Genomic DNA, 12,381 nt, shown 5'->3' with positions numbered 1-12,381 from the left:
CAATAACAAATGCACAACCACCCACCCACTACAGAAAGAACAACATCTCTCTCCATGTATGTGTTACACAGAAATCACCCACGGTTATACAACATAGGGGGGGGGGGGGGGCAAGGGGCAGCGGTAAGCCGTGCTGGTGGGCCCGGGCGAGGCGCGCGGCCGGGCGGCGGCGGCGGCGCGGGCGGCGGCGGCGGCCCGGCGGCCGGACCCCGCCTGCGGGCAGACGGGCTGCGCGCCCCGCCACAGAAGCAGCGTGCCGGGGCGCGCGCTCCGACCGCCGAGCGCGCCGGCGCGCGCGCGCACGGGCGCCGCCGCCGCCGGTGGCTCCCTCCTCAGTGCCGGCCGCGCTCACCAGGCGGCAGCTCCATCGGCGCGCCGGCGCCGGCGGGCAGCGCGATAAAGATTTTACAAAACATCAACGAGAGCATTTACAATGTTTACTCACTAATCTTGACTGGAATTCAACGTGCCTACTAAGAGCGGTGGTGGCGGCGGCAGGCCTGGCTGCCGCGACGCCGGGCAGTTCGCACCAAACGCGTCGTCACACTCGCGCCCACGCACCCCCACGCGCGCACGCAGGCCGTCTACCGTTTTGATTCACACCCAGTCGCTGCCGGTGTGTAGCGGCTATCACGGATGGCCGGGGCGGGCGGGCCGCCGGCAGCACGGCGTCGGACCCAGGTCACAACAGCTCGTACTGGCGCAGGTGCATGCGCTGGATAATGTCCCTGCAGTCGTTGAACACCCGCCGGATGTTCTCCGTGTCGACGGCGCAGGTGAAGTGCGGGTAACAGTAGTGCTTGCCGTCGCCGCTCGCCGTGCTGATGCGCTGCAACGGCAGACGCTGGCCGCGTGAGTGACGGGCGGCGGACACACGGGCAGACGCTGGCCGCGTGCGAGACGGCTGCCAGGACCCTGCCGCGTGAGTGACGGGCGGCGGACACACGGGACAGCGGCAGACGCTGGCCGCGTGAGTGACAGGCGGAGGACACACGGGACAGCGGCAGACGCTGGCCGCGTGAGTGACGGGCGGCGGACACACGGGACAGCGGCAGACGCTGGCCGCGTGCGTGACGGGCGGCGGACACACGGGACAGCGGCAGACGCCGGCCGCGTGAGTAATGGGCGACGGACACGTGGGGCACTCGAGTGGCGAACACACTAGGACAAAAACGGGAGCGACTGACACTGGGGTCGCCCAAGACCATCCGGCGGAAGGCAACCAGCCAGGGCAAGAGGACATCGCGGAGAGTGGCACCGTCCATGGCGTCGTGGAGTTCGCATCCATCTCCATAAACCATATGGTGCTTATGGGCACCATAAGCCAGGTCAGGCTCGCACTTCCTCACTCAGCACTCCTCACAGCATGCCCACCACAGACTCGTCACTCCTCACAGCACACACACCACAGACTCGCCACTCCTCACAGCACGCCCACCACAGACTCGCAACTCCTTACGACACGCACACCACAGACTCGCCACACCTTACAACACGCCCACCGCAAACTCGCCACTGCTCACAGCATGCCCACCAGACTCATCACTCCTCACAGCACGCCCATCACAGACTCGCCGCTCCTCACAAAACGCCCACCACAAACTCGCCACTCCTCACAGCACGCCCCCCAGACCCGAAACGCCTCACAGCATGCCCACCAGACTCGACACGCCTCACAGCATGCCCATCACAGACTAACCACTCCTCACAGCACGCCCACCACAGACTCGACACTCCTCACAGCACGCCTACCGCAGCAGACAGGTCACGCAACTTACTTCTATATTCACCACTCTTGGTGGAGATAATTAAATTCCACGACGTGCTCTAATACCACCGATACCATTCTCACCAACCTCCCCACGATTACATGCTTCGTATGCTAGATGATTTCAGAAAACACCCGTAGCGAGTCACGTCACGGAGGCACGGCTGGCGGCGCTGCGACACGTACCAGGAACTCGTCTCGGATGAAGTACTTGGCGCGGACAACGTTGGCCTCCTCGCCATCCTCGACGTGCGCGTCCAGCGGCGTGGTGTAGCGGGCAAAGTCGGCGAAGTAGTCCTCCAGCTTCGACTTACCGGCGCGCACCTTCTCTTCCAGCAGGTCCTGCTTGTTCAGGAAGAGGATCACCGAGATGGTCCTCAACCACCTGCCGGCGAGAGACGGGACAGCGTGACGCACGGGACGCATCAACCTCTGCCGGGACGCGAAACAGGGCCCGAGTGGACGGAGGCAACAGTAGAGGGAAGCACGTACCGTCGGAAGCAGTGAGAATAGGGGAGCGTTCCTCCTGTCCTCTGCAGTTGAAAAAACGAACTGGCAGGGCTGGCAGTAGATTATTTATTCGCGTCCTCCGCACAGAGACGCCGCAGCGCTGCTAGCTTTGACTACGCATGCGCCTAGGCGTAATGCAACAGCCAACTGACATGAGTATGTTCTTTATCGAATGATGCATCTGAGTCAAACTTCAACAAAGGGGGGGGGGGGGGGAGTTTCCACGACATCGATGCGTTACTGCGCACAGTCACACTTGACAAGGTGACCAAGTCATTCCTGTGCCAACAGGCCTACCAGACACGCTTCCGGGGGGTTCGCCGCAAAGCGCACAACACACGCCCTCACTAAGTCGTCGCTTCGTTATTTCATAGTAGTTCGAACCCATTGCCCATCGCTGGAATTCATCGTCGGAACACAGCGAGATCCCGGGATGCACAGAGGCCCGTCCAGTGCAGTGACCCAGCCACACACACGGAGGCCCGTCCAGTGCAGTGACCCAGTCACACACACACAGAGGCCCGTCCAGTACAGTGACCCAGACACACATTCAGGGGTCCGTCCAGTCAGTGACCCAGCCACACGCACGGGGGCCAGTCCAGTGCAGTGACCCAGACACGCATTCAGGGGCCCGTCCAGTGCAGTGACCCAGCCACACACACGGAGCCCGTCCAGTGCAGTGACCCAGCCACACACACGGGGGCCCGTCCAGTGCAGCGACCCAGCCACACACACGGGGGCCCGTCCAGTGCAGTGACCCAGCCACACACACGGCGCCAGTCCAGTCAGCGACCCAGCCACACGCACGGAGGCCAGTCCAGTGCAGTGACACAGACACACATTCAGGGGCCAGTCCAGTGCAGTGACCCAGCCACACACACGGAGGCCCGTCCAGAGCATTTACCCAGCCACACACAAGGGGCCCGTCCAGTGCAGTGACCCAGCCACACACACGGGGGCCCGTCCAGTGCAGCGACCCAGCCACACACACGGGGGCCCGTCCAATGCAGTGACCCAGCCACACAAAAGGAGGTTCGTCCAATGCAGTGGCCCAGCCACGCAAACGCATAGTCGGCGGCGGGGGACTCCTCCCCCCCCCCCCCCCCCCTCCATTCGGGAAGCGCCCGCGGTGCCACCTGCGTCGCTCGGGCCACCGCAGGGTCGACCAGACGCGGGTCAGCGGGGGTGGGCCAGGTCAAACACGTCACAGTACGCCAACGGGCAGCCCGCGACAGCAGCGTCGGAGGCCGCCAGCAGCGCTACTGCGCGCGACGGGGCACAGCCAGCGGAGAAGCAGCAAGTGAAACATTTCAGACGAGTGAAAAGGCAAGACAGACTGCCGACAGGGAGCGCTCCAGCTGAGTTGACCGGCAGTGCCGGAGAGCGATGCACACCAGCGGCACCAGGCGGCTGGGCAGGGGCGGCCTCGTGCCTCCCAGGCCCGCAGGCAGGCCACGCCCTCATCCTGTGCCCTGCTGGCCAGCGTCTGACAGCTGCCACAGAGCGCACACGGAGCCACAGGCCCTGGGCGGAGCCAGCCACATACCTATTATTCCATATGCTTCTGAAGAGATCAAGCGATTCCTTCAGCCGGTTCTGGCTGGGGTCTTCACGCAGGACCATGTTGTAGCTGCTGCAGGCCGTGACGAAGATGATGGCCGTGACGTCGTTGAAGCACTGGATCCACTTCCGTCGCTCGTCGCGCTGGCCTCCGACGTCGAACATGCTGGACGAGGAGGAGTCGATGTCAGTGGGTCACAGCCCCTCCCACAGACGCAGCGGCTGCCCACAGTGCACGGCGCGAGCCGGCAGCCCCGAAGGACCTTTCCACGCGGACGGGACAGCTGCCGATCACCGGTGCCGCTGTCAGTTGACGCCCCTCCCCCTCTCCCTTCCGAGATAGTACAGAACATCTCACCGGCCAGCCACTGCGGCCACGAGCCGTGGCCGTGGCCGACCAAAAGACCGTCCCGCACACTGTGTGTGTGTGTGGGGGGGGGGGGGGGAGTCCAGTGCACTGCGACATTCTCCTCGCACACACAGGCCAGCTGGTCGCGGGCGGCGGCGTCCGCAGGTACGCGCCGCTCAGACAGACCGCCGGCGATAGCATCACCCAGGTCATCAGGACTGCCGTCGTGCGTGGCGCACGGTTGACAACAGCAGCCACGGTCCACCTCTCCGTAGCGCTTAGATCATTATATCAGCGAATACGGCATCAACGCCTGGCTTAACGGCATCAACTAGCAATTCACGGACTGAAATCAGTTAGTTCGACCATGCGCACGACCTCGCGCTAGTGCTGTGCGGGACGTCACAGCCGCGACAGAAGCCTGCTCCCGCCGGTTGCCGACCGGCCGCGGCCGCGGCCGCACGCCGAGCCGTGCCTTGCTGGGGGGAGTCCCGGCCGGCCGGCAGCTGGACGCCCCGCCAGTTGTGAACAGGACGGTGACGCCGCAGACCGGCGGCCCACGCGTGGCGCGCCCCCGCCGAAACGCGGCTGGCGAATGGGCGGGTCGGGCGGCTGCGAGAAGCCGTGCGGACGGTTCAGGCTTCCGACCCCAGGAGCGATGAACGCGCACGCCTACTGTTGCCCAGCCAGGTCACGAGCAATGACACAGTCTCCAACCACGCACAGCCTTCGTCTGTTCAAACATGTCGCACACCGGAGTCTTGCAACAATCCAGAGAGACATCAACTCACTGGAAGTTTACTTTGTCCACTTGGAACTTGGTTTCAAAGATGCCGGAGGTGAGCACTCGACACCGCAGAATGTCCTGGGGGCAGGCGACGGGTCAAAGGCCTGCGGGAGACGTTCCACGATCGGCTGTCCGGTGTTGTGCCCAGACGGCACCCGATAATGGCGCGGGGTCCCGCTTCCCACCCTCCTCCCGGTGGTCCCGTGTTCTGCTAACGCGGAATAGTGAATAGCATCAACAGCGCCTAAGCACGCACCGCACTGTCGCACTGCTCCTTTCGATGAACACGGAAGTCCAATACATGTTCAATGTGATGTGCGTAAGTCTAATGAGTTCAACAGACAGAGGTGAGAACATTTCTGCCCACCCCCCTCTTCACGTATCTCCCACGATCACGGGGGTAGCCGGGGAGTGCAACCCTTGCGTCCCGCTGCTCAGCCAGAGCCACACTTCCTGGGCATCCCACCAATGCGTGCACGCGAGCCGCTGACGCGAGGCCGGGCGTCCCGCTGGAGGGCGCCATAGTGCAGGCTGGGCGAGCAACACCGCACCTGCCTCGGCGGCATATTTATGACAAGGCGACTAGTCTTTTGTCTCCAAAGGCACAGCACATCTCGGTTCCCTCGACGGCAACCAGACACCGCGTAAGCCGCAATGCCACAGGGCATCACGCCGTCGGAAAATGCACACCGACACCCGCCATAAGCGGCAGAACAAAAGTGTGCACCACGCGACGCCTGGGACCAAAATAGAACGCCGCCGCGGGCCCGCCGAGCAGCGCCCGGCCGCGTCCTGCCACCGACGGCGTACCTGCTCGGTGGGCGAGTAGTTATCCTGCCGGATCGTGCTGGTTTTATCCAGGAAGCTGAAACAGACGGACCGTGGTCAGTGCGGTGCGCGGCGTGCGGCACAGATGCGCCTACAGGCCAGCATGTAGCGCTGTTGCTCGTGATACTGACACACTATAAAGCCCCGGGGAGGTCAACACCTGGAACATTCACGCATTACTGACCTCTCACAGAAACCCGTCACAACAACTCCCGTGCCCCCCCCCCCTCGTAATACTGTTCTCACATGGCCGAGGGAGGGGTTTCCCCATCACCTCCCGGTATTGGCGACACAGCCTCTGGGGGGGGGGGGGGAAGGGGGTGATGACTTTCCTGTGATACTAATCCAACCGCATCTCGAGGAGCAGGCCAGTCTCTCGTGTAAGCGACCCCACGCCAGGCTCGCTGGGTCACCAGCTGTCAGTGCGCATTTCTGCACAGTCGATTTTCGAGCGGCCGGGTAGCAACAGCGTCGCCCCCCGCCGCGGTCGTCGACCGAACGGGAAGCGCAGGCGCGACACCTGGTAGCCAGTAGTCAATGCAGTATCGCCGCGCAAGCCGCTAGGTGGCCCTGCTAACCTTCCAAACCCAAAGCTACGGACGCAGACCGCAGTGGTCGCCGGGGCAACCGCAAATGTTACCAGTCCGGCAGCAAATGCACCGCCAATCCTGGTACACTGCGACAATTAAACAAGTGAAAGGTGCAAAAAGTTCCAGCAATGCGACAATGCGCAGTCGGTCCTAGGCAACAAACTGTAGCACCAAGGCAACCAAGGCGTGCAAAACAACGGCGCTCTGCAACGACGACGCGAAATGGCTGATTGAGGGGGCGGGCCGTTTTTAAAGATGAAGATCACGGTATCTTTTAAGCCCCTGGGGGTTAAACTATGCTGAATAAAGACAGCGTACGACCGAAATAACAAACTTTTATGATGAAACCCGATGAAAGCTTCCACAACTGCGTCAGCAGCAACGGAGCACAGGTCTCGGTTTCGTCACCTGTCTTTAAGAATGCCTAAGCAGTGGTCGTCCAGACCCATTCGTCACAAACATTTGAGGCTGCTCGTTAACAGTGCGCTGGAAGCGTGGTTCGACGCGGCAGTCCACAAGATGTCACGCAGATCAAGGTGCTGAATCTCCTCCAAAAATGACAACCTCTAACAATGGAGACGGCGCCAGCACACGGTCCACACCCAGCGCCACCCCTAGCACACGAGACGAGACGAGACGAACGAGACGAGACCGAGACGAGACGCCGAAGCCGACGCCGGCTTCGCTCGCTCAGCGAGCCCGGTATTGACGATATCGGATAAGGTTGGGGGCCGAACCTTTCGGAGCGAGATATACACATGCTTGAGAAGCGGGTGCAGCCGACGGGCGGTCGTCCTCGCTCCGTCCCTCGAGGGTAACGGACACGTCCTAATCGGATGCGCTGATTATGAGTCCGGAGTTGTTATCCTGGCAGTTATCGACTTTCGGTATACAAGGAAACACTGGCTAAACAGCGTTATCAAGCACAGATTGGTTACGTTGCAAATGCTCGACGTTTCAAGCTGGGCTAATGGTCACGAGTTAATCCAGATAAGCGAGCACCAGACTGAAAAAAAACAACACGCGTGAATATTAAAAATGCTACGGATCTGTGTGAACACAAACTGGGAAGTAGTTTAACATATGCATAATTTGTTTACTTTACCCCTATACAACTTCCTCGCAAATTTGACTTAGCGATAACTGGAACATGTTTTGATGGAGCGTAACCGAAGCACGAGAGAGAGAGAGAGAGAGAGAGAGAGAGAGAGAGAGAGAGAGAGAGAGAGAGAGAGAGAGAGAGAGAGAGAGATAGAGAGAGAGAGAGAGAGAGAGAGAGAGAGAGAGAGAGAGAGAGAGTATGAGAGAGAGAGAGAGAGAGAGAGAGAGAGAGGAGAGAGAGAGAGAGAGAGGAGAGAGAGAGAGAGAGAGAGAGAGAGAGAGAGAGAGATAGAGAGAGAGAGAGAGAGGGGGGCGATTTTGGACATTGTTGCTTTACCCTACGATTGCAAACCAAGCTAAAATTTGTAAGAACAAGCTAAAACCTTTCAGCCCCGCGCCACTGGGTTCCTCTAATGACAAGGAATACGCCCGTTATCTATTTCGCATATCCAGCTCAATTCGAAGTGCATGACGTTATTTATGGACGACCTCTTCTGCTAATGTGGGTCAGCGGTATACGTGGTCGTGGAGAGCCTAAGCGACTAGCGGAAGTTCGAACTAAATACCCCAGGGCTAAATATGAGCTAAGTACCCCGAATGGGCGCTTTCAGTAGAAGAAACAGAGCGCAGGACTTGTGAACGGTTTAATAAACACCTTGGAGAGCTCTGATCCAGAGAAAGCCCATTTTCAGAGCGGCTCGTACCCTTCGCATAGTTCCAGGGGGCTTTCCTAACTATTCGGTAGCCTTTATGAGACTCCCATCATGAGCCCATACCAGTCACAATCCCCGACTGGCTCAAATGCCAGTGTGCGGATCTACTTCTTTCCTACGCTTCAGAAGCGTACACCGAGGCATCTAAGACCAGTTGTGTCCCGCAACATCACGTCAATTGTACCAATTCGAATCTCTTTTCGGACAGCGTAGGGTGTCTGTCCCCTGGGACACAACATATGCACATGCATAATTTGTTTGCTTTACTCCTATACAACTTCCTCGCAAATCTGATGTGCGCATAATGTGTTTGTTATGACAAACACGATACAGCTCAACCCAGGTAAATTTTTCGAACACCGACTAATACGACACAAATACTGGCAGGCAGAATTACACTCAACGACGCTATTCGATCCAGCGTCCGTCCTGCCGCCTAACAGCTGTCCCACTGCCCGCCGGCAGACCTGGTTTGCCTGCCTGGGCGGTCGCCGGGCGCCCTCCAAGCGACTCCAAGCCGACCGGCGGCGGCGGCGGCGGCGGCGGCCGGTCAGCGCAGTCGGGCTGGGTACGCCCGGTCGATGGCGTCGGGGTGGCCGGGGGCGCGGTCGGGTCAGTCGGGGTCGGCCAGCGGCGGGGACTCCCGGCCGCACCCCGCCGACGCTGCGCCCGCCGCAGCACTCGGGCCGCCAGTCCGCACTGGCCCGATGGGGCCCGCGGCGCCGGTGACAAGACGGTCGATCGACGAGTATCGGCGTCGACCGCAAATGAGGTAATGCCGTACTCAATGCGCCCATGGACGTTGCCCTGCGTTTCGAATACCAAGCAGGCTAACGTAACGCCCCACGTGCGTTCTGTTCATGTCATGCGCGGATGCTGACATCACGCACAGGATTCAAAGATCACGAGCGTCGCCTGTGGCCAGAAAAAGGGCTTTAAACCAAAGCCCCGGTGCGAAACGACATTTTGGAATGGCAGTGACAGTGACCAATTTCCTCTTTACACATAGCACATGCCCCAAAGCTGCAGGACCAAAGCTCGGACTTTGGAAGATTGTGGTGATACTACAAAGGAGCGCACATATACAGGAATCTCGAACGACACAAGGCGTGCAAAGCCGGTTATGCGCAGTTGCACGCCACTTATCGTCGTGCCCACACATGCGTAACACTTGCCGCCGCGTAGAAACTTCCTACATGCTATCTAAAATCGGAAGCATCTTCGAGAGATAATCAAGCCAAAACCTTCAGATAGTATCATGTACAGCCGAGATGCCCGTCGTCTGACAATTGTCCCCGTATTCAACAAATAATTTTTTTCAGACGGTGCACTGTCTGAACCAAGGGTTATGAGGAAAGCCTTGCTAAGCTTCCTATACGTAAACACGAGACACCACAATTGTCTAGCCAGAGAATCATCCTCGATAAGGTGCAGCATGACTGAAGACGGTCACCATGTCTTGATATGCATAACGGGGCTTTAGCCGACTTCCTATACGCCAATAGACACCACAATTTTCTAGCCAGCTAATTGTCCTCGATATAAGTGCAACCTAGCTGGAGACGGTTACCATGTCTTCTACCCTTAACGGGCTTTAACAAGCTTCCTATACTTTAACACGGACGCCACGTTTTTCTAGGCAGTAAATGCGTCCTCGATGTACGCGCAAACCGGCTGGAAACGGTTACCACGAATTAAAACAAATAACGGACTTTGAAGATGCCAGAACAAAATCCAATCTGACGAACACTTACACAACCGTTGTAATTTGCAACCACAAAATCCACTAGCAATAACGCATTCCGGTACGTCTGGGGCGAAACCGCAAATCGACGTGCATGACGTGAGCAGCAGTGGTCAGCGTCATGGTGCTTGGAAGACTCTTCTGTCTCCACTGCGTCCATCCCGGCAAGGTCCCCGTGCGCACGCCCCATAAGGCTGAGCTCACACAAAAGGGCTTACGACAGTGCCTGAGTCTCGTAATATTTATGCCACAACTGACCCACGCAGAATCACAGGAGCACGCCGCCAGCCTCATTCGGGCCAAAGACACGACGCGAAGCGTCTTAGAACGGAAGGAGCGTGTGGGAAATCATTTAGTTTTTTCCATGCAATGCCACAAGGAGTATCACATTTTGATAACATTCCGAGACGTGCTTGGCAGATTCTTCGACAAGCTTCTCAAACATTGAAAAAAAATAGCAGACAGATAATAAAAGGTCCAGAATTCTTCTCGCCGCGGGGATGATGCTGATCGGCATAGTTAGGTAGGTGTTCGGATAACAGCATGAGGCGATAGCATCAGGTCCATGGCGTCGTGGCATTACCATAAACTTAAGGTGGTACAAATAATACTAAGGCATTCCCGTACCACAAAAGCTAGCAACCTGTTCTACGCGACAGATACGGGGCGGTAGGGGGTGGGGGGGGGGGGGGGGGGGGGGGAGGGGGGGAGCAGTAACCGCCCAGGTGCTTTATAAACACAACCATGATAAGCCTATTCATTCTCTAACCTGCGACGATAGAATGTCTGTCCCTCTTCATCATCTTTCTGGGCTGATAGAATGCTTGTCCTGTCCATTTATTACCTCCCTGGATGAATGGGCAGGCAGGCTCCTAAAGGTTCCCACGCTATTGTTAGAGTACCTCAACAATACAGGCACCAAAAATAGCTGAACAATTAGCACTCAGCGTTATGAGAGTCTCTGAAGGGAAACCGATGCGTTTACTCATGTCAGTTCTCAGAAAATATCGTGCATTTTGTGAGCGAGAAAGGCGTGGGCCTGAGATCAAGCGCCGGGGCCAGATAACCCGCCCGGGTGGAAGTGCTGCATTCCATCGACTGGTAAAGGGCTATCAGATGCCAGGCAACATACTCGGCAGCTTTGTGTTCCAATTTTCTTCGGTCCATCCCCGGTGTAGGAGTCGGAGTGCCAGGTCTTACCTTGTCACGTAACACGAAAACAACTCCGACCGTTTTCAAACCTTAACCGTAATCAGAGTCTGAGTCCAAGCCAATTGACACTCGGTCCGAGTCCGTGGCTGGGTTTGTGAACCACCGGGCCGAAACCCATCAGTTTCTTATGGGTCGAATACGCAAAACGTTTTATATCAAGCAACGCGAAAAGGGAAGGTCAATAACAAGCGTTTTATAAGAATAACCTTACCCAGCCAAATTTGACGTAACCTTTACCTGGTTCATGTCTTACCTGACAACCTGCCGAATCAAAATAGAAAAGGCATCACTATGTAGGCTTGTGGTAATGACCTTCACGAAGTTGCAAAGATTGATGCAAATTTTACTCAACCTGGCCGAAACCAGTTCAAACCTAACAAACCCTGCCGAGCTCAAATGATGTGTTTACCGGAACGTAACTGACCCACCTAATTCAGCACAACCCGTTAAGGATGGGAAAACCTATACTCAAGTCCTCAGCCAACTACTCCTTTCGGAACACGCACTGCTCTTTAAGTGCACCCTACAGTCACAGTTGTATATGAATGAACACACAATTTCAGTTCCGGGCCCACGTTTTCGGAATCTTCAAGTTCACGTACGAGTGCACGCCTCAATCTTTTTGTACATGAGTCCAAGCGCGATACACATGTGCAATAGAAGATTCGTTCGAACCTGAACCAGACTGTCACGTGTCGGAATTGGAGCTGGATTTGGATCGGACTGGGACCCATCCCTGGAGCTCGGGCAGGTCCAGTCGCGCCACCCGCTGACCACCGGCCAATGGGGTGACTGTCCGCTCGGACGGGGGCGGCTGGAGCAGCGCCCTTGGGACCGCGCTGGGCCGGGCCTCCCCGGCAGCCCTTCCGACCGGGACGACGGCGGCCACCCGTCGCCCGGTCGGCGGGGGGCGTCAGCTGGGCGGCGGCGGGTGCGGCCGGCGCCGCCCGCCCGGTCGAACGGGCAGGGTCGATGGCGACAGGCGGCGGCCGGGCGCACCTGCCCGACCGGCGAGTGGCGGCGGTGGCGGCGGCGACCGCCGCTGACCCGGCGCGGGCGGCGCGCGCGCCGGCCGCCGACCTTGGGCGGCTATCGACCGGCGCCGGCTGGGAGCGTGTGTACGCCCAGAATAGCTCACTGACGGCCTCCCGGTGTGGCGGCGCGGACCGGACGGCCCACGTGCTTGACGGCCGGCCCGGCGGCAGCCGCTGCCGCGGCG

At 58.6% G+C, this 12,381-nt stretch overlaps 1 protein-coding gene across 1 annotated transcript; it reads right to left on the bottom strand.

Annotated features, from left to right (window-relative positions):
- Positions 1-321: 321 nt before the first annotated feature.
- Positions 322-5,833, bottom strand: LOC119105290 (guanine nucleotide-binding protein G(s) subunit alpha). The gene is made up of 5 exons (XM_037228758.1): positions 5,785-5,833; positions 4,979-5,052; positions 3,825-4,004; positions 1,955-2,153; positions 322-829 (listed from the first exon to the last, which is right to left on the bottom strand). Exons 3-5 carry the CDS (start codon positions 4,001-4,003, stop codon positions 683-685), a joined length of 525 nt encoding a protein of 174 aa, XP_037084653.1. The 5' UTR covers position 4,004; positions 4,979-5,052; positions 5,785-5,833; the 3' UTR covers positions 322-682.
- Positions 5,834-12,381: the final 6,548 nt, after the last annotated feature.

The sequence above is a fragment of the Pollicipes pollicipes genome, unplaced genomic scaffold (assembly GCF_011947565.3).
Source record: "Pollicipes pollicipes isolate AB1234 unplaced genomic scaffold, Ppol_2.1 Scaffold_6138;HRSCAF=7277_pilon_pilon_pilon, whole genome shotgun sequence".
NCBI classification, from domain to species: domain Eukaryota; kingdom Metazoa; phylum Arthropoda; class Thecostraca; order Pollicipedomorpha; family Pollicipedidae; genus Pollicipes; species Pollicipes pollicipes.
The sequence above is the reverse complement of the archived record's forward strand: the minus strand, read 5'-3'. Positions and strand labels throughout refer to the sequence as shown.